The sequence below is a fragment of the Haemaphysalis longicornis genome, unplaced genomic scaffold, assembly GCF_048455015.1.
Source record: "Haemaphysalis longicornis isolate Haplotype H1 unplaced genomic scaffold, Haemaphysalis longicornis Haplotype H1 scaffold_26, whole genome shotgun sequence".
NCBI lineage: Eukaryota > Metazoa > Arthropoda > Arachnida > Ixodida > Ixodidae > Haemaphysalis > Haemaphysalis longicornis.
The window spans coordinates 1,901,176-1,922,906 of record NW_027526319.1 but is presented as its reverse complement, the minus strand read 5'-3'; the positions used below and the strand labels follow the sequence as shown (position 1 = coordinate 1,922,906).

General features: G+C 45.1%; 1 protein-coding gene across 2 annotated transcripts in view; it reads right to left on the bottom strand.

Moving 5' to 3' along the window:
* Positions 1 to 21,731, bottom strand: part of LOC144172789 (cytochrome P450 3A31-like) — a 78,906-nt gene that overhangs the window by 9,615 nt on the left and 47,560 nt on the right. For both annotated transcript variants that reach the window (XM_077701393.1, XM_077701394.1), the window contains exons 2-9: positions 19,889 to 19,988; positions 19,584 to 19,636; positions 18,321 to 18,417; positions 14,931 to 15,056; positions 13,778 to 14,015; positions 7,043 to 7,173; positions 5,087 to 5,180; positions 456 to 519 (exon numbers count right to left, since the gene is read on the bottom strand). In XM_077701393.1, coding sequence (XP_077557519.1) covers positions 456 to 519; positions 5,087 to 5,180; positions 7,043 to 7,173; positions 13,778 to 14,015; positions 14,931 to 15,056; positions 18,321 to 18,417; positions 19,584 to 19,636; positions 19,889 to 19,988 — 903 coding nt within the window. The remainder of the gene's footprint in view (positions 1 to 455; positions 520 to 5,086; positions 5,181 to 7,042; positions 7,174 to 13,777; positions 14,016 to 14,930; positions 15,057 to 18,320; positions 18,418 to 19,583; positions 19,637 to 19,888; positions 19,989 to 21,731) is intronic.

Here is a 21,731-nt window from a genome sequence, read left to right as displayed (position 1 = left end):
GTCTACTTTCGGTTAAAAGGCCGCAGGCCTCACACATAGCTCGGGTTGTGTGGGGGTGCTCGCAAATATGACGGAAAATTTTGTTGTTTTCCTTTGTTCAATATAAGCCTCCCCTCCTTATAGCATGTGTTATGTTCCCCGAGTAAAATTTCTCTATTGAAGTGTAGAAATTGTCCTGTGCGCTTCTTTCACCGTCCGCGTTTTGTTTTCACGGGTAATACATATTCCCGGCAACACCAACTGGCTGCAACAGTGTACTTTTTCTTAGTTCGACCTCCCAGTCGCCTCAAACATTAGTCACAAAATTACACTGCATATTGCGATGCAAGTGTCACTCTAAATTGGCAGCTCCATAGAGATACCACGATAACACGTCGCACAACACGCTTCACAGGCAAGGAGCTTCCCCTTTGAAGAAGGGATGCATCGTATCAAAATTATACAGATGAACTTACCCGGCCAAAAAAATGGACACACAGTTGGCGGAAATTGCATCCATCGTGACTGGAGTAAATGGCTCTACGAAAAAATCAAGGACAAAAATGTTAACCGAACGAAGAACAAATGCACAAGGCACACCCACATAAATATATATTTATGGTGTGTTGAAGAAAACTAAGAAAAAAAAACGCGACAAATACGCAACCTGTGTCCGAACAGGAAACGACGAGAAAACGTCGGAGTGTTAATACGATGTTTGCCTAGGGATCCGTTTTTCTATAATTAAGCATGATGAATATAAAAAGTTATTGAAGTGTATACATATATATATATATATATATATATATATATATATATATATATATATATATATATATATATATATATATTGCCCATTTCTGGGATACATGGTCTATCGCAAAAGATCCCGAAGTGCTTTTTTGTAGTCAGCAACGCCGCCAAGTGGGGCGGGCCTTCGGGCAGGAAAGTTAATAATGGATATTATATTCGAAACGAGACCGGTGTCGGTTGCAGCGGAAAGTTCAGGTCCCCTTCCGCATAGGGGTCGTCGAGAAAGAAACGCACCGGTTTTTGGAGTAGCGCTACGCAATAAAGATTTGTGTGAAACTGGGTAGAAACTGTGGGAACGCTCGAAAGTCTTCGGAAAGCCTTCGGTGAAGACGAGATGAAAGAACGCCAATTTTTAATTTAATCCAAAGGATTCCGGGAGGCTTGAGTGTCCGTGAACGACGACAGCCGCTCGGAACGCCCGTCAACATCACAAACGGATGACTCGATACAAAACCTACATCATGTTTTGGACTAGTACCGGAAAACAAGAGTTCAAATGATCCCTTAGGGGTGGGGAATCCCAAAATAATCATTTATCATATTTTATACGGGGATCTTCAAATGAGGAAAGTCTGCGGGAAAATGGTGACTACAGTTCTGCTGAGTGAGTTGAAGGAAGAGCGTTTGTTAAAGTGCCAAGACTCCATGACGCTATGAAACAGGCCTAGAATTGTTAGACGGCGTGACCAGAAGGGACAGAAATTAAAATATCCCCGAAAGGAGCTCGGCATGGGCATTGAACACGGCAAAAGCAGCTGCGACGCCCTCACTAAAAGAAGTTCCCGTTGAAGCTTTCCAGGGTGCCTTCAACGATTTAGTGAACCATAGGGGAAGAATGCTTTGAAAAGTTATGAAAGATTGTCAAGTTATAACGAATAAAACATTTATAAACATAAAATTCCGGGACGTTCTCGGACAATGTAAAACGTGGTTTGTTTACCTGGCATTCATTATTTGTACAAAAGTTCATCTGTCCCCCAAAGTATGGTACTCAGATTTCCATGTGAGCAACAAAATACTTCTTTACCAAAAGAGCGCAGCACGTGCAGAGCTACAAACGAATACAGCCACCGCCCAGTTGCAGCGGGAAACTCCGCACTCATTGAAGAAAGATTCAAAGGTACATTAAAGTTATTTGTACAAATTGCAGAATTACCCCCCCAAATTGCAGTGCGAGCCTCTAAGCCATGTTTCGAGCTCTCTCGCTGCGTTTACGCGCCTGTATTCAGTAGCGAAATAAAATCAAAGCGCTGTCCTCTCTGCGCCCTCCTTGCCGATTTCTTATGGCGTATCCCATTACGGTCAATTTTGATGGTTTGGCTTGACTGCGGTACTACACGGCTCACTCACCCTGTAACAGAATCAGTCAGCCCAGCGTTTAGTTGTCGAGCCGCCAGCGCGTAGTCAAAATTTGTTCGCGTAGTTGAACCTAAGCCGTGACACAAATTGTGCTTAGAAGAATGTGCCTTTAGATTCTTGGTTTGTAGTCCGCATCAAGCTATAAGTAGAAGTAGTTTCAAACACGCGCCCCTACGACGCTTGGCTGACTGGTACGCCAGTAGAAAAACCTAAGGAATTGGCCTCAGGCGCGAGAAGAGTCAGCGAAGTTAATATAGGTACTACGGAATTGAAAATCTACCAAAACACTTATTATGAGCGTAACACGAAGATGCGGGAAGCACTTTTGGATCTGGGTGAACTAGCGAACACTTCTGCGATCACTTTTCTGCCTAAGGAATGCAGCCGCTAGAGAGCATATATTTGTGTGGATTGAGGGGACGCTTATTTGCCGAGCGTTGTTCAATAAACAGTCACCTAAGCAACTTGGAATGCAAACACTCCACAAAATGTAAACAGGCTATAGGACAAAAACTTTATATTTCACTTCTTGCCAACGCTGGATAATTTCCGAGTGATCTGGACATGTGGTGTGTTGTTTCGCTGTTCGCTATTTTGAATCCCGCACAGTGCATGTTTGTTTTCATTTTGAAGTTGATTTATTTGTTTCTGGGTAATTTTTTCTGTACTGAATTCCCCCTTTTGCCGCTGTAACGTTCACTGCTCCACAAGCAAGCTTGCAGAACGCGTGCCGACTGACACTGACACACTTCTTGCGGCACCGACTTCTTGCGGGCTCTGTGCCGAATCAGCCGACCCTTGGCATGACGCTAACACGCATCTTACGATACAGGCATGTATCGTAAGATGCTGTTGCTGAACATGTACAGATGATGTACAGATGCTTTTTGCTCTACATGTATTTTTTTGTCATGCACCAATTGGTACCTGCTTCTTTTGCCTATAACCTGTTTGTTGTTAGCTTTGTTTGCATTGTTCTTTTTCAATGTTTTTCGCCCCCTATGTAATACCCTCCCGGTGAGGGCCTTTAGGGGTATTTTGAATGAAATGAAATTAAATTACATTAAATGGTCCCTGCAAGCTCCGAAGGTGGGGGCCAATCGCCTCGCATTTGGGCGTCTCCGGTGACGCGGAGGGCGTTTATCCACTGCGTACGCCTCGGCTATTGATCGTTACGATTCTAAGCAGTGCTGGAAGACTTATGTGACGCATTTTACAGTCAACAACATGACAGACGTGCGATATTGTGATTACTGAGATAACGAGAATGCCCAGCCAACAATAACGCTGGATGTCCAGCATGTTCTTTAACCGAAACGAAACCTACACTGGTTTTGATTCCAATCTTGAACACCGTCCAGTCACATCGCCTGTCGTATGCGCGTTGCACTTAATTAAACGCAGCCAACGCTGGACTAACAATGGCTAATCTTTGCTATTGTTTGCCGGCCCGGCAGCGCAGGCAGCGCTTTTCACGGCGAAAGAAGATACGGGAGCCAAGGTGACAATACCGCGACAAGAAAAACAGCCATCGCGCTGATGCGGGTCGCGCATGCTCATTTCCTACCGGTCTCAAATCAGGCGTCATCACTAGATGTCTCCCGCGCAGTCCACAGCACGCCGCTCGCGCGTTATAGACAAGCGTGTTACCTACTCTACAATCACGCAAAAACTCAGTGTGGAACGCTGTTGAGTCACCCCTCTCAAACAATGCGTACTCAGATTCCAGCTTTCTATTGTTTTTTTAACCAGGGTTACCCTCTAGTACTACAGTGCAAGTCAGTGGGAAGCTCAGGAGGTTCTGTACCCAAAAACAAACGACGAATTAATTTTAACAATGAGTAGAATTAACACGCACCTCGCGACATAGAATCTACGCCAATATCCATGGGGGTGTGTGAACGCATGAGAGTGGACAGAAGGATGCAAATACATTCGCAAATGCTGAGCACTTTTTAGCAACATCCCTACTAACACACACATGGAAGCACAGATGACCTCTAAAAGCAGAACATCCCACCTTATTTTATGAACCATGCGATTCTACTGAGAGAACCTTAAAACATTATCCACCATCGAGAAACATGGGTTCTGGGATGGGATAGCATTGCTCCGTGGGTTAAATATAAGTGGAGCAGAAATTAATTACTCTTTTCTTGAACCACCGTGATACGTAATTCAGTGCACGACAAATTGTCTCTCGAAATGTAATCTATCGCGCTATTTATTCCCTAGCAAATTTTTAACTTGCTATTATATTACTACCAGTCTGAGGTTACTACAGTGTTTAGTCTTTTGGCCCTTCCCTGGTACACGCCAACTGCAATTTTCAGCGACGTTTAGGAGCAACCATTACGCCTACCAGCGGTATTGCAGGTGACAGGCGATGTGTTGATCAATGTGTCAATAAAAGACGAGGGACCTCAAAATGAATCATTTAGAAAAATTTCCTCAACAAACATGATGAAAAGCTTCATTGAGTAATAAATGTTCCGACCGGTCGTTTTAAGCGTACGAACGCCCCAGCGGAATTCGTTGACTGATATTAGTTTGTTTTGTAAGAGAAAGTCTGCTCACAAATGTGCGATGTTATGTTCAAGTATTTTTATCGCGGAGACCGTGATAACGGGTGCGGTGCAACGACACGCTGACAACACCTCTGCTTTTTGTGGGCTTGAAAAACACAAACCAAGGGCAGTAGTGTGGTAGAGTTCCATTAGCACAGATCACAAAATGCCACGGAGAACATACAACAGATGTTAGGAATTTTGGCCCACAAAGCTATTTTGTGCAGCCACTTGTTGACTGTCGTAGAATTATTAATACATAAAGTACTCCTTCTGCTAATACGAAATCGTTTTGAAAAAATGAGGGGGCGAAGAGTGGCATGTCCGCTCAGCTGCGGAGAGTATCATATAAGTGCACGTCAATTTACCCGGGTTTTTCAGTTCTAAGCCCTCCGCGCGGACACCATTCCTTCGGCCGAGTTTATGGTCCAAAAGTATTTGAGCCATGTCGGGCCGGTTCACCTGCAAATAAGTTCGGAATATTTAGTATAAATACGCTCAAAGAAGGGATTTACCTGAGCAGATTCAATGAAGATGATAAACAGATCTTAGTGGTTTCTTGTTCAAACAAGTGCAAACATTTCTTCGGCTGCTTTTAATAACGTCACAAAATACTCAAAGTGCCTATCAAGTCCGCAAAACTGGCGGCCGGACGTTAATTTGGCCGTACCTTCATCGCTACCTGCAGCAATCCTCCGAAAACACTGTTTCATATGGTATAGCTTGCTGACCAGAACATCAAATTTTCGGCTCGGTTTTGGGGCGTTGCTTACGGTTCTCGCTTTCTAACTTTCGCTTAATTGAACGCTGTATTTTTTTTTTCTTTTTAAATGGAGTAGAGCCGTGATTATATGACTTTCTTGGGGCCGTGAGAATGCTTCGTAAAATAGGAGCGTCGTAAAATGCTAAGAACCGCAATTACGCTTAAAAATAGTTTCGCACGTCGGATTTGCAGGAAACTACAAATAAATGCTTTGCGAGGCTCGGAAGCCCTAACCACTAAAAAAAGTACACTTGCACTGAACAATGCATTGCAGGCGCCAACCACGCTGTATTAAAGCAAATGCTGCACTGCAGTCCATTCCCGCAATTCCCGCTAGTAATGGCGAACCGTGGCTCACCGGACCACGACAAACACATGTGGAAGGCTAAGCCTGTCAGCGTAACCTCCTCGGTGATCCTCTGATGTATGGTAAAAATCATCGCCTGCACACTGCCCTTCAAAACGCTGCTCAACTCGAGAAGCCAGCGAGGAGAGGGGAAGGCAATTGTGGAAAGGAGGTGTCCCCTTTTGGAGCAATACAGGGTGTTGTTTGGAGAGAAGAGAAACGAAAGGTGAGACAGCGAAGAAAGCTGGGCCGGGAACATTCGGTTGAGCAAGGTCTGGGTCCCCGGAGAAGGGCCGCGGTACTTTCATTTTGTTCGTTGGTCTGTTGCGCCCTTCGTGTGGGTAGTCGGATAATGCGGGTCAGGCATGGAACCGCGTCGGATAACTAAGACTTTTAATGGATTTTGCTACGGGGATTTTGCCAGGACTCGACTGGTCCGTTGTAAAACCCGGGAACATATGCCCTGAGTTCCACTATTCTAGAAATTAGAACCAACAACACTCATCGGTTAGCTTAAATATGTTATGCTTACAAGTACACACGCCATCAGGACCCCTTCCTTAACGTGCAGGCTGACTCAAATGGAATTGTAGGAATTTGCGCAATACTTGCGGAAAATAGTCTTATCATTGATCACGCAAAATACAGCCCTCCTGCTATCCACTGCCACTTAGGGATGTGCCCCTTCCCTCCGGTTCTTAGAGGTCCCTTTATTGCGGGAGCCTCGCTAGGCCTTCCGTAGCATTGGTAATGCACTAGTGAACACTTACGTTTTTCAGTTCCTCGCCGAATGGTTTCGCTCTCACACCGCACTGAATCGAGAAAGATCCTACTAAATGTTACGGCAATTAAAAACAGTTTTTAAAAAGTTCGAGAAAACCCGGAAGAATAAAGATATGAACTGTCTGTGGTTTTCATCAAACCAGGTAACTTTTCTGCCACCTTATTCCGAACTGAAAAAAAACCCCCAAAATGCATCCGCATCAAAATACCTGTTTTACACATTATGCTTTATCGATGTTTCTTAGCAAAGCAGCCACAAGTGAAACCCAGGATACAGTTGCATACAGTGTAACGCCGATTTGCAGCTGCTCCCTGTAGAAACTATTCATCTTTTAGTATGTAAAAGTTATCGAAAAATTTTAACCCACTGTGATTTATTGTGGGTATTTCCTCAAAAAAAAATTCTCGGTTGTCAAGCATACAGCGGAGTACCTCAGGATTGTGGAACCGGAATTCGATGACGGCTTTTGACTTGTCGGCCATTTCCGCGAACGGATTTTTGATCAGCATACTCATTAGCTTTAGGGGTGCCTTCAGTAACCACGGCCAGTTGTGCAGGTTCTCTGAAAAAGTAACATAATTACAATCATTGCATGGCGTCAAAGTACCACCAGCTATCTATTTTATTAACAATGATTTACTTGGTATTCAAAGTATTTTCTTAAGTATTGTACGTGTCGGTCAAATAAGAATCACTTTGACAAAGATCGCACACAAAATGTGTCCATGCTTTCCTCCGCGCAATTATTACACTGCCCTTCATGTCGTGGTTTCTGCAGAGGGTGCCGCACAGGGCGAGATGTGCGATATCCTTATAGCACGAGTTAGCAACGCAGAAGCGCAAACAACGATGTCAAAGTATATCAACTGGAAGGTGACCTAATTACCTTTTGTCAGGTGCAGCACCTCAAGCGCGGAAAGCAGTTGGTTGAACGGAGCACAGATGTCATGCTTTGACGAGTAAAAATAGGCTGTGCGAACATATATGTTACGTATCTGCATACGACACGCTATACTGTTACTTGCTCGTTCGGCTTGCTGCGTTCACGGTCCATGCTGTCCAACCGCTGAAGGTCAGCTAAGACAGCTATAGTAGAGCAACAGTTCTACACTCAGCGACACATGAAAACGACTCATCGTGGACAGCTCCAGGCGGGACAAAACGGCACTATTCATAGGCGCGGCGCGTGCTGAACACACGTGTCCTTACTTTATCCTACGTCGTACTAGCATTGGTAAGTAGCCAACCGCCACGCCTCCCTCATTTTGCATTCCTGTTGTCGGAGCGCTCATTCGTAGCTTCATGGTGCTGTTTTTGGCGTTGACGGTTGGCGCTGATCAAGTTTTTTCTGCGTACTGTGTCTTTGCATCACGGATCACTACTGATAACGTCGGCGGAGAACCGTCGTACCTAAAACTCGCCTAGTGACCAGGAAAATCATTTCGCCGAGTAATACTACCCCGCTTAACATCCACCGATTACAGTGGCAGTAAATCGACTACCACTAGAAACTGTACGTTTGTGCTCGCCTTGTGTGCAGCATAGAGAACTCAAAGGTGTTAAATGGACACTGAAGTGAATTAGTCAAGCGCCTGTTTTTACTTTCACTCCAAAATCTGGCTGAATTAATCAAAATTTTCATCGTTTTTCCGATCTCTGAGACGATATTTATTTTATAAAGCCCGGAAGAAGAAAAAATTGGCAGCAATTCACCCTGTGAAGGTGGTTGCCCTGCGAAGCTGTGAACGACGCCCACAACTTCTACCCTCGCATTGTCTGTTGAACTTGGAGACGACCGAACGCAGCAGCTTCGGAAGAAAGAAAACCGAGAGGACCGACTGGCGAAAGATAAGGAGCAGGGCGGCGCGTGCGGCTACGGCGTCACCTCTCTCACTGTCTCCATCTCACTATTGTTTCTTGTGTCGCCGCCAAAGAGCGCCCTCCTCGAACACACCCTCCTCATATGCTGTTCCGTTCATCGCTAATCTAAACCACGTGAACGCCGTTATCATACATTACGCGATTTGCACTTCACCCGAGGGTTTTGAACGGGCTCATACGGTAGACCCGCCGCTGTGCTAGATGAATGCACCGTCTGCCCCCTCGTCTCGTTGTGTGGGCACAGCTTATTCGGTAAGACGACCAGCTGTCGATTCGTTACTTCATTTGGGTTCAGGTGTGATTCCTGGCGGTGCCAGTAATTCATTCGTTCACGGGAGTTTTGTGTTGACGACGACGGTCGCGACAGAACCCCTGGCTGGTAGATGTCTACGGCTTCTCAGTAAAACTACCATAAACAAAGCATTGACGGTCATGCAAGGTGCTGCGTGGTTGGACAATGTGCAGGATTACAAGTCAAGCAAGTTTTGGTTTCGGTTGTGTGAAACAACATGCTTCGAATCCGACGTTATCATTCGCTGGGCATTCACGTTACCTCAGTAATCGGCATACCGCGTTTCTACCATGTTGTCGTCTGCAAAATGTGCCAGATAAGCCTGGCAGCACGGCTTGGATTCGTAACGATCGCTACACGAGGCGTACGCATTGGATGAACGGCCTCCGCATCACCGGAGACGCTCATATGCAATGCGCTTTTCCCCGTCATTTTGGGATTGCCTGGCTAGTGCCTTTACCGTAAGTGGGGTGCTCGCACAAGGCCAGCCGTCGGTTGATTCGGGACTTCGGCCGCAAGCAGACGGTGGTTATAGCAACGCCACGAGTACGAGAACCCGCCAGCGGGTCAGTGTCAGTCTGCACGCGTTCTGGTAACTCGCTCGTAATACAATGAACGTTACGCCGCAGAAATGGTGAATTCAGTATAGAAAACAGTTGTGAAACACAAACAAATACACTTAAAAAAATGTGCGCAATCGTGGATTCCAACTTGCCCAAAAAAAAACAGTGAACCTAGTTCCCCAGGCCACTAGCCCATGGGCCAGCGCAGCCAGGGGAGGAAATATATTGAGTATAATCTCTAGCATAATTATACATTTATTTATTTGTATCATTCCAAGCAGCTTAGATAACTATTTCTTGAATACCCCTCATGCAGCAAGCGTCCCCCAAATTGCCACAAATAGCTCACCCCTAGCAACTGTATTCGTTTGGCGGAAATTGAATTCCAAAATGTGTGGTAGTGGTAGTGCTGCTGGACGCTGTGCTTGTTCCCACAGTGCAAAACGCTCTTAACCGCGGCTTGGTTTTACGATGTACGGTAAAGTTTCGGTAGATTTTATTATTTGCGTTGACTATTCTTCCACCTTGAATTGGCCCTAGATTTTGTGCTAGTGTATTATTCCACGAAGCTTCGCATGTGTGCTTCTGTGGAGCAGACTTGGTTGCTGGTACAGTCTACAAACTAACAAACTAAAGGCACACCCTTCCAGGCACAGACGTGTCGTGGCTTAGTTTCAAGTGACCGAATAAATTGCGATGACCTGCCGGTGGCCGGCTGACAAAACGCCTCGCCAACTGGTTGTGGCAGAGGGTGAGCAAGCCGTGCGCCACATTAAGCCCACACTCCGTCACGTAAAAGCGCAATCATGCACAGCCATCTTGTTTTGACGTCCTACGAAGAGTCATAGGAAATCAGCAAGCGGATGCAGTGAGGAGGGCATCCTTTTCGAATAGATTTTCCTACTGAATAATGTCATCTAAAAGCAGCGAGTGTGGATGCAACATGGTCGAGAGTCTCCGGACTGTTTACAAATCACTTCTGGGTCGATTTAAGGATACCCACGGCCGTTTTTCACGCGCGCACACGTATAATATATCAGGCGAGAACTACTGCTGCGAGCCAGATGAGCCAAATCTTGCGTTCCAGCTTTTAACAGTGGAGCTGTTGGCCGCGCTTTTTCGGTCCCTCGCAGCAAAACACCTCGAAGCCTCCAGAAATAAATTGGTTAGGCAGGTCCCGCGAATCTAACACTGTGACCTTTACGTCGCCTAATCGGCAACCTAACACCTCAGTCACCCTAAAGTCTCGACGGGTACGGGGTTAGCAGCCGCGGCGAAGAGCAACGTGTGCAGCCCATTCCAAAGAAAAAAATGGTCGCCATCCCGCCTGCCAAAGTGTATTTCCATCGAAGCAGTTGTAAACCACACCACATGTTGACGGGGGAAGCTATGCAATGTTCCTCGATGTCTCGGCAGGCTTGTCGCTTACACTCAACTTTTCTGGCAGCAAATGCTGGGTCCTGCCTACCTTGACGCATGGGCTTGGTGTCTCGGGAAAGAATTGCTCTATTTAGTTACACTAGTCCTGCCTAGCCTTCTAACATAATCTGCAAATATAATCTTTACCAGGAAAACGTGGTGGAGTAGGGGGTCCTGGGGGTCCTATTGTTCATAGGCACCTTATCATCCTATGCGATTCAGATGCTTGTTTTCTGTTTTTTTTAAGTGTATACTGATCCCTATGATGTATGCCCGATTAGCCTGACGCATGCGCTCTGCGTCTTAGGAGAGAACTGCTGGGTCCTGCTTGGGGTTTTTGTTTACGACCCGAAATTTTCCGACCAACGAGAGGCTGACAGCTTCGATGTAAAACACTGTTCCCGTAATCAGAATCGATCCTGGGTCCCTCGACTTAGGAAACGGGCGTCGGCTTTCATTACAATCGGGGCGCACATTTCCTTTTGATTCCTGGAGCAGGCGTAGGCGTTGCTCTTGGCCGCTGGTTCTGGCTCGTGCTAACGCGGTCCACTTTGGGAGATATTATGTGAAACCCTGCTGTCGAAACGATCCGGGCCTGCTACTCATGGAGAACTTTCAGTGGCAAGTTCAGAAATCGAAGTAAGGGGGCGACAGCGGGGGTTTCCGACGAAGGTGCAAAGGCCGCCAGCTGTGCTGTTTTCCGCAGCCTCGCAGTATTCGTGCAAAATGCGCCAATTTTAAACTTGTTTTCACAGGTTCTTCAGGCCGCGGAAACTGCAGCAGACAACACAACATTACCGGAACTACCCTGGCACCACATTTTCCCCCTCTGAGTCACGTGACGCCAACATGACTTCCAATCTGCGCTCTTCAAGTCTACCAGAGCGCATCGAGAGTTTCCTTCGGGCTTCTTCGGTTGTTCTAGTCACTGTTTGCTACGAAATATATTTTATTTCGACAAGCCTGTATTTCTGTGATCAGATGCGGGGGCCAACGCCACTGCAAGAGTCACACCCTGAAATTACCTTCTTGGCAGTAGCGGTCCCAAAGATTGGTTTTGGGGGGGGGCGAATTTTTTTTTTGGGGGGGGGCGGTGGGGGGGGGGGGGGGGCGAATAAAGAACCGCTACCCTCCTTGCACCAATTCTGCGGAGGAGGTAACCATGTAGGCGTGTGCGCGTATGCTGTGTGAACGCACAAATCACTTAGCGACAGAGTGGTTTTTGGCGCCCCTTAGGCGGTGCAACGACTGGCTAGAGCCCGCATTTCTGGCGGTCGCAACACGTTTGCGGCCTTGCACAAATGGGATTTAACCTTGCGCAAGTGGAATGCTTAAAAAAACAAAAAATAAGAAGCTGAGGACCTCTTTCGTGAACGGGGGGGGGGAGGGACGGTGGCAGGCGGGGGCACTTGCCTATCTTGCCCCCCTCCCCTTTAGACCACCACAGCTTCTTGGACTAGTCTTTTTGAGTACAGGCATGCCTGTGGCACCCCTATATATAGCCTTCATAGATTATGAGAAAGCATTTGACTCGGTCGAAACCCTAGCAGTCATTCAGGCATTACGGAACCAGGGGGTAGATGAGCATTATGTAAGAATACTAGAGGATATCTATAATGGGTCTACAGCTACTATCATCCTCCATAAGGAGAGCAGTAAAATACCTATAAGGAAGGGTGTCAGACAAGGAGACACAATCTCTCCAATGCTATTCACAGCATGTTTACAAGAAGTATTCAGAACGTTGGATTGGGAACAGGTGGGTGTAAGGGTTAATGGAGAATACCTCAGTAACCTCAGATTTGCTGATGACGTTGCCTTGCTAAGTAACTCGGGGGACGAATTGCAAAGCATGCTTTCCGCACTGGGCGAACAGAGTAGAACCGTGGGACTAAAAATTAATATGCAGAAAACTAAAGTAATGATCAATAACCTCGGGACAGCACAGCGGTTTGACATAGGTGGCGAGGCAGTGGAAGTGGTAAGCGAATATATCTACTTAGGCCAAGTTGTGACCCCAGATCCAAACCATGAGGCAGAGATAATTAGAAGGATCAGAATGGGGTGGGGTGCATATGGCAGACATTCTCAGATAATGAATAGCAGCCTACCATTGTCGCTGAAGAAGAAAGTGTATGACAGCTGCATCTTACCGGTACTCACCTACGGGGCAGAAACTTGGAGGCTCACTAAGAGGGTTCAACTTAAATTGAGAACAACTCAGCGGGCAATGGAGCGGAAAATGATAGGTGTAACATTAAGGGACAGGAAGAGAGCGGAGTGGGTCAGGGAGCAAACTGGTGTTAAAGACATATTAGTAGAAATTAAGAAGAAGAAATGGACGCGGGCAGGACATGTAATGCGAAGGCAAGATAACCGCTGGTCATTAAGGGTAACAGAGTGGATCCCTAGAGAAGGCAAGCGTTGCAGGGGGCGGCAGAAAGTTAGATAGGCAGATGAGATAAAGAAGTTTGCGGGGATAAATTGGTCACAGTTGGCACAGGACCGAGGCAATTGGAGAATAATGGGAGAGGCCTTTGCCCTGCAGTGGGCGTAGATAGGCTGGTGATGATGATGATGATGATGCCTGTGGCGTTGCTTAGCAAGACGGTGACTCTATAGCTAATTCTGCTATTCTGAGCCCCCATCGACAAGTTACAGCCTTAATGGAGCTTGGCAGCCAATGTTCGACGCGGTAAGGTTAATGTTGCAAAACAGCGCTGAATCGTAACAAAAGTAAGGAAATAAACGAGGAGCGGCGAGCACTTAATATCACCGATATTACTCCGTAAGTGACTCTTGCTTCCCTTGTCTGATCCATTTTATAACATCAATTCATATAGACGCACACAGGAATGAAGGCAGCGCCAAAACACTCCAATTCGTAACTTTTGCCCGGAGATCCGTTTTGTATTTTATGACGAATAAATATTCTTCGAGTCATTATCAACGGTGCACGACTAATTACCATGCAGGGAGTGTGTTTAAACAGTGCTGAAGAAGCCACTTACGGCAAGCGTGGTACATAAATCCTTCCAGGAGATTTGGAGTTGTAGCAACGGCCGTTTGGAATAGGGTGTTCTGCGGGTTTCGCTGCACTTCCGTGTCGATGCCGAAGGCTGCTTTTGAAATGACGTCGAAGGTGAATTGCTCGCAGTAGCTTCCGACTTCCAGTTCATCCCCGTTTTCGGCGTTGACACTTAGCTTCTCTATGAACTGGCTCTGGGCATCGAATAAAGAAGGCAGCACCTGCGGGCAAGGGGAAAGTAAAACTTTCGAGAAGGGCGCTAGCCGCGGTCGTGTAGTTCCACTCATCTGCCGCCACTCCTCAAATACTGGCTTGCTGAAATATTTGCGTCACAGTGAGGGCACAAATTGAGCGTATTTTGAGAAATCGGTAGTCGTCAGTCACGCTTTCGAACTTCGAACGAAGCGTCACGCAGAACTGTTTATCAGTTTCAATCCTCTCTTCAACATGTCTGTTTCATTGAAATAGGATTTTCCTAGCCATTCATTGGGAGCTATGCCTCTTGCAAGAATGCCGAGGGCATATTGTTTCGCTCATCTGCCGCTACTCCTCAAACACCGGCTTCATGAAATATTTGGGACACAGTGAGGGCATAAGATAAGTGGCGTTTGATAAATCGATACTGGCACCTTAGGCTTTCTCCGCTTCGAAAAAGTGTCAAATAGACCTGTTTGTCAGTCAGGCGCTCATATTTGGCGTCCACCTCCACTATGTTTTGTGTAATGAAGAAAGATGAAGGTGAATTGACGTTATTTCAAATTCCGTATTTGCTAGTTGGCAAATTAAGCAAAACACTGTAATCGTAATTCGATAATTCTCAGTGACTCTAAACGCGCCGCGCAGGGACCACTCCATGAACGTGCAGAACTTTTCCGAAATAATCCAGTGAGTCAGGGAGGCCTAATTACTCTTCTTTGCACATTACTCGCGGTTTCGGAGAGGATTTCAATATTGCAGACAACTGTGCCTGCTCGTGCGCCTCCCACACTACGGTCGGAGCACTACCATTTGTTACCTTGTATATTTCCTTTAGAAGTATCATAAAACAAGAGGTCATTCAGCAAGGGGCTCTGGAGCACGCTAGAGCTGTGAACACTTTAGAGGCTGTCTCAAAACTTTGAAATGAAGGGCCGTACCATTTTCAGCTTTGCCGGCGTGAAGAACTGCGCCATGCAGTTCCTCGTGTCCTTCCAGGCACGCCCTTTGCTGAACATCACATTCTCAGAAAAGACAGACTGCAGTTCGTACATCCGCATCATGTGCTGGGAGAGAGATGAGAGACCCTTCAGTCAGTGCTCTATGCAATATTTGAAAAGCAACAAGTTTTTTGCGCTATGTGGGGGAATGGAATAGGCTTACTTGGGTGTGAAGCTATTCGCGCGGAAGTTTGGGATGAGGTCTGCGGTAAGCACTGACCTGCTTTTTTCGTGCACCATCAACGACCTTATCAGAAAAGAACAATTTATCGTACAGAAAATGACACAGCTTCATCAGGAACCTTACTCTTCCAAGAATGTGCCCCAGCGTGCTCCACAGAGGTGGTTCAGTGTACAGCTGCGAGAAGTTAACGGAGCACGAAAGCAGTAACCGATATGCGTTGCAGCGCCACCTTTGAAGGCCGACGGAACGTCTGCGCACTGTCGCTGCATCCCTACCCGAAAGGCCTAGTCGTCTCTCTGTTGGCGCGCGTCTGGGTTGTTGCTACATCGGCACTAGCAGCCATTAGCGGCGGCTGCATCCGTGGCTGTTTGTTTCGAGGAAGTAATGGAAGGTTGAAATAGTGCGTAGTTTCGCTAAGTCAAATGCAACCATCGATGTCCGCCTTACGGGCATTGTATTAGAACGTATAGATAGGTCGTGTATTACTGCCAGCTTATATCATTTGCAAAGGCCGCAATTTGCACAACAACACAAGTACACAAATAATACGTTTGTAGAGTAAAATATTGTACATATCTTGAAAATCTCATGTTATTCTGAAGAAGAATCTCCTCTGATTTTTTTATTGATTCTTTTGATTATATTATTTAGCGCTCTTTATTCGCCCCCTAGTAATGGCCAAAGTGTCTTCAAATTCCCTTCAGTACTTTGCCTTTGGCGTGTTTTACGGTACTTTCTCTTCACAGTGCTTGCAGGTCGTTGCAAGGAAAATATGAAACGTACATGCCGAGGAACTTTTGCTGACCATGCAGACAATAATGTGCCGCCAGTGAATAGGACATCTCTTGTTGCACTTAATAGCGAAACAGAACAGGTTTTCAATCACGCGAAGCTTCCTTCAACCCACCAGCGGCGGATTTGGTTGACACTGATGGCTCTGGGCGACAATGTGTTGGCCTTGTTTCTAATAGATTGAGCACAGATAAGCAATACGCAGGGCTGAGTAAAGTGTGCGATACGTTGAAGACAATCATTAGTAGACAGCGGTACTGGACACAGCACAAATCGTAGGGCAAACTCAGAAATGATCATTGCTGCATTTGAACTGTGGTTGTGCTGTTTTTCAATACACAATTTTTTATCTGGCCGGTCATCTTTCTATTTCGTAAATTAGGAATTGAAGTGCATTTTTATGCATCTTGCACGCACGGTATGAGTAGGTGGTCATTCTCATTTTGATTACGTTTGTTTCGAGTACTTCAGGGCCTTCAAACACCGTTCGACCTAGCACTAACGTTTCTCTTGTTCCAATCGCCAGAGCGTGAAGTCTGCTGGTAATACAATTAACAGCGTCATCAGCGATTGTTCAGTTTGATTTTCAAATAATTTCAGCAGTACAAAGCCACCCTTGCAAACAATGTATTATAGGCGACAAGCCGTGACTCTTATATTGATAAGTACTTTTTTCCAGGGAGACAATGTTTATGATGTCACTTGGGGATTTCGATCCATAAATGAGAAACAATAGCAAGCCTTCTTAACCGATGCCCACTAAATATATCAGTCCTTGGAACCCCATTCCCACTCTAACACAGTTAAGAAGGCCGGAGTCTAAGATGGCCTACGTTGAAGTCGCAGCTCACCATGGGTTTAGAGACACGTATAGTAGCAAGTGCATTTCACTGGTGTTTCGCGATTCCTACTCAATAGACGGCGTTAGGAGAGAGATTCATGGTAGCCATCTGTCGCCATTTACTCCTACATTAAAGGTGCATCGCCTCCGACATACCAGTAATTAGGGGATTTCCAAAACTATGTTGCAGATCATGCTTGGTGGAGATGGCGACAGCGGGAGCACAATAATTTTCCTACTTCAGGCAAAGGACCAGCCTAAATGGTCTGATTTTGCACGAACATCGTGGGTCTCTGTCTGTATACGCGAGCATTCAACATACGTACGTTGCGCCAATTCGTAAAGCTTGGCATTCAATAAATAATTAGCCAATGACATTCCCCACATCCTCACAAGATTTGGTCCAATGACCCATGTTCATGAAATATAAGAGCCGTAAAGCACAACTCCTTTCACAATCAGGGCTAATCTCACGCCTACAGTTCAGATCTGTCTCGAATACACTTCGAAGCTTTTGGATTGGCCGACGGAGTAAGTCTTCGCGGATTCTCTCTCACCAGGACGCGCTGGGTAATCTCGGTTTATTATTTAGATTTTTTACCCTGTTACAGTAAACACGCGCTCCAACGTGACATCTCGCTCAAAATAATGAGCTCACTTCCGCTCTATATCACGAATTGTATTGCGGGGGGTGCGAACGACAGTGGATCTTGTCATCTGATTATAAGAGAAATCTGAAACCCTGCTTTTACCCCCACCCAACACTGTCCTTTGTGAATCACCCGAGTCTGAAACCCCGACTTTTCAACGCGAGTGCCGCCAAGATGCTGATTTAGAGTTTGCACGAGGGCGGAAATGCACTCTCAAATCTCGGCAGCGCCCGCAGCTTTGTACGAGGTCGTTCTCACTTTATTTGATTCAACGCAAAAGGACGCAATTTTTTTAATCTCCCTGTTAGTACGTCCCTGGGCTAAATGTAACATTTCTCCAATCCCCTCGAAAAGAAAATTTTCACGTAGTTTTATGAATGAGCACCTCGTCCACTTTACCACGCCCCCTGCTTTTGTTTTTCACTTTACTATACGAGCAACGTTTTCTGACGGTTGCTTCTCAGCAGCACTCATAGTGCATAATCAGTTTTTCTACCCTTGACAACTTCCCTGCAATACACCCTGAAAGGTTTTTAGAAGTGATCTGTATAAAACACTGGCTTTACTGATTACTTTGGTACTTATATAAAGTACACCGTAAAGTGCCGCAGTATGACAAGATTAAGGAAAGTTACGCAGAAAAATAATGTAGTTCGAAGGAGAGAGAGAATGTTCTCATTTACCGACAACAGCAGGGGGTTAAACAACATAAGATGACGCGTTTTCTTATTTTCTGCAGGTCCATCAGTAAAGCGGCAGCGTTGAAAGGCATACAAACCTGTAACCCCGATTCGTTTCCCATCGTTCTGGAAAACAGGCAGCTCACGTTTGTAGATAATTGAAGGATGAGAAGTAGTACTCACTCCCCGCGCGTCAAAGTTGCTGAAGTCCTTGGCGAAAATTTCCTTTATCATATCCAGGTCCTTCACAACAACGATGGGAACGGTGCCCAAAAAGAAGCTGTAAGTATATCGGAAGGGAAGAAAGATACAATGCCTTCCTTTCAATGCGAGGGCCATGTGGTAACACTGAAATACATAAAGATAACCTAAATATAAACAAAAGCCTACAGAATTTTAACTAGATTACCGTGAATGCACAAGAGTGATGCCCGTTTCGTCCTTCATTCTGCTTAGTTACTTGAACTGGTTAAATTAAACAATAAAATTGTTTCTACCATAATGAAACTTTTATTACACCGTGTGCCGCCTCTATCCTCTGTGCACAGTAACAGCACTGCCAAAGGGAAGTATTTTTATCTAAAGAGAAAAGAAAAACACAACGAATGTACAGAAACGGCTTCGTATAAATGTGGAAGGTTGTGGAAAGTGAACAAACGATCACACGCCACTTTCGTTTACTATATACGATTTATTCTACCTAGGAGAACTGTTGCGCCATGTAGTGATTCAGCATAGTTGGCAGGGCTTTGCGCCACCTCCAGTCAGCGGTAAATATGGCGCGAAATGTTTTTTAAGTTTATGGTAGTACAAGTTCATGAAGCAGCGAAAACCACCCTTTCATCTGCCAAAATGTTGCCACCAAACCCAGTGAGGCCTGGACCCCAGGACAAGCAGTTGCATTTCTGAGCATCAGCAGATAATATGGTGATAAAAACTAGATTGCCTATGTTTTGTAAAGTTTTGGAGGCAACAGTGCGCGAACAAAGCTTAGGAAATCCTTATAAATGATGAACTTCGAAATTTGATATTGAAGAATGTGTTATACAATGAGCAAAATTTCATACGATTAGCTGAAAAAATAGTGGAAGGTACGCTCATGGTTCTCCGCGCATTACCATGATCACCAGAAGACATTATACTAAAGGTTTCAGAAGCAACAATAAAAAATTATGCACATCTATGTAACGGTGCTTGTACGTAAAATGTTCCGCATTTTGCTGCGTCGGATAAGCGAAGAGAGCCCAGCGCTAAGTACTTGGTGCTACCCCAAAGATAACATCTTACACATGCTCAGGAGCTCTAACTCGGTGCAGTAGTGCACATATCTGTCATAGGTGTCCTGAATGAAGCTTTAATTCTTTCGCATCGAAACTGCGTAGGCAGTAATAACTGCCCAAACACTGTTTTCTTTACTTAATAACCCAGAAAGCCTAGCTAACTCACCCGAAGACATCGCCGTATCTGTTTAGCCATTGCTGTAAACTGTCGATCTGTGTCTGGAAGGATGAATAGTTATCATGATTCAGCATGACGTCAAGTTTTCAACCAAATATACGATTTTATGCAAATATGCTGTTCTTTGGAGCGCTATTCAAACATTGTACGACATTCTTAAATTGCGGTCGAAACAGAATGTTTTTGCTTGACACCGTTTTCACAAAAGAAATACGTATGGGCTGTGGTTGCCATAACAAATTTATACGACGCATAAAAATACTTAGCGAACAGAAACGTCTTCGTTCACGCACCGGCTTCCAAAAGGAGTCTGCATTTCCTCTGATGAGGCTTTGAATCGGTGGTCCAGGTATTCCGGTGTCCTTAAATGCATCGAAGCATTCTCGACGCTTTCTGCACAGAAAAAGAGGCTGGTACGTTATTGTTACAAATCGCAAGAATACCACGTGACGGCAATTGTAAATACGAGCAGTTTATGTGCCATTAAAAGTTATCGTTATTGCGCTGAGGTCGGACTCCCAAGGTATTGTTTTTTGGTCGTAAAAAAATTGGCTTTGCAACATTTCAAACGCCGTGACTATATTTCCGTTACTATACCAGCTTCGTAGCCGGAATTTGGCGTGGAAATTGTCGGGTTGCAACAATATAATGATTGCAGCTACAAATCGCGTTTTTTCACACTCAAGCTCAAATTATTTGGCGTTTCGCGTATTTTTTTCTATGTCTTTGCTAAATTGAAATATATTTTCAGGACGGAGAAGAATGCGCCAAGTCTAACGTTGAGAAACAAAGTATATAATAAACCAAAACCAGCTTTTTCACTCCATTGCTTAAGTAGAAGTGCTACGCATATTTCATGTTGGGTTAAAAGATGGTGTATTGGTTTACGACGGAAAATGTATGTATTTATGTATTTTGTTTATTTATTTTCCATACTGCCAGTCTCTAGTGAGACAGTAGCAGGTGGGCATTAAAGCAGTTCAAGAGAGAAGGACATCTTGGGCCTGACCCTGTCCAAGAAAACCAAACAAGAGGAAAACTGTACATTAAAAGGTGCCACACGTTTGCAATTACCAAGCAGCTCCGTTTGATTACTCTGCACACAAACCCGCGTAATCTAGTTACTGGGTTGACCACGGAAATGCACGATCAAAATGAAACAAAACAAACAAGAATACCATTGCCAGGCATGCCACGTTGAAAACGAAGGCACTTTTAAACTAAAATAACTAGTGTGTAATGAGTAGAGGCCTGAAATGCCCTAAACGTGTTTAAGGTTAGCCAATTTGATCGGTTGGGATATTAACCAGCAATTTATAGAAAGTTGAGCAAGTTGTGGCAGTTATATATGGGTCCGGTTTGTTTCATTCTTGTACTGCAAATGGAAAAACAGGGTATTCAAATCTAGCTTTAGGAAACAATACTCTGCTAGTGTGTACGAGTGTTTGTGGCGTGAGTGCGAGATTTGGAAACTGATAAATATTTAGAAGAGTTCATTTTCAACCGAGTGTGAATTAACAGGTGTAGGAATTTAAAGCGCGCCAAATTTGCTCCAATATAAGAGTTCCAAGCGCCACATACTTAGACCACGGTTGTAAATTACGTAAAGCGCATGTCTTTATTTTTACGTCTTCTGTCATTATTTGGCGCTTGAAAGACTTATCATGAATTACCAACCAGCTCGAACCCATGCGTTGTTAAGATTAGCTATGGCAGATAGCGTTGGAATACCCGCGCAAACTATTTTAAGGACAAGTCTTTATTTGTCGTAGGTGAACCTCATGTATTTTGTTTTGACACTTTATATTTCATTTCTTAGCCATCGTGTGTGGCAACCATACAATATTGGCATGTTCCGGAATTGGCCCGCGGACGTGGTGTAGGCTAGCAACTTGGTATACCACCATGCGAGACGCAAGCGTCGTCTAAAAAGAAATATTTGGGTCAGAGAATACGAAGTGGCGATGTCGATGTGTTTATCCACATGACGGCTTGATGTTAGAGACACGCCCAAATATGTGTGCTGGTTGACTTCAGTTCGGACACTACCTTCAAGAATGCAGTGGAAGTAGCAGAGATTCTTTTTGCTGTGATTGTCATCTGAACTTAATTTGGTAATGGACATTGGCCTGGTAT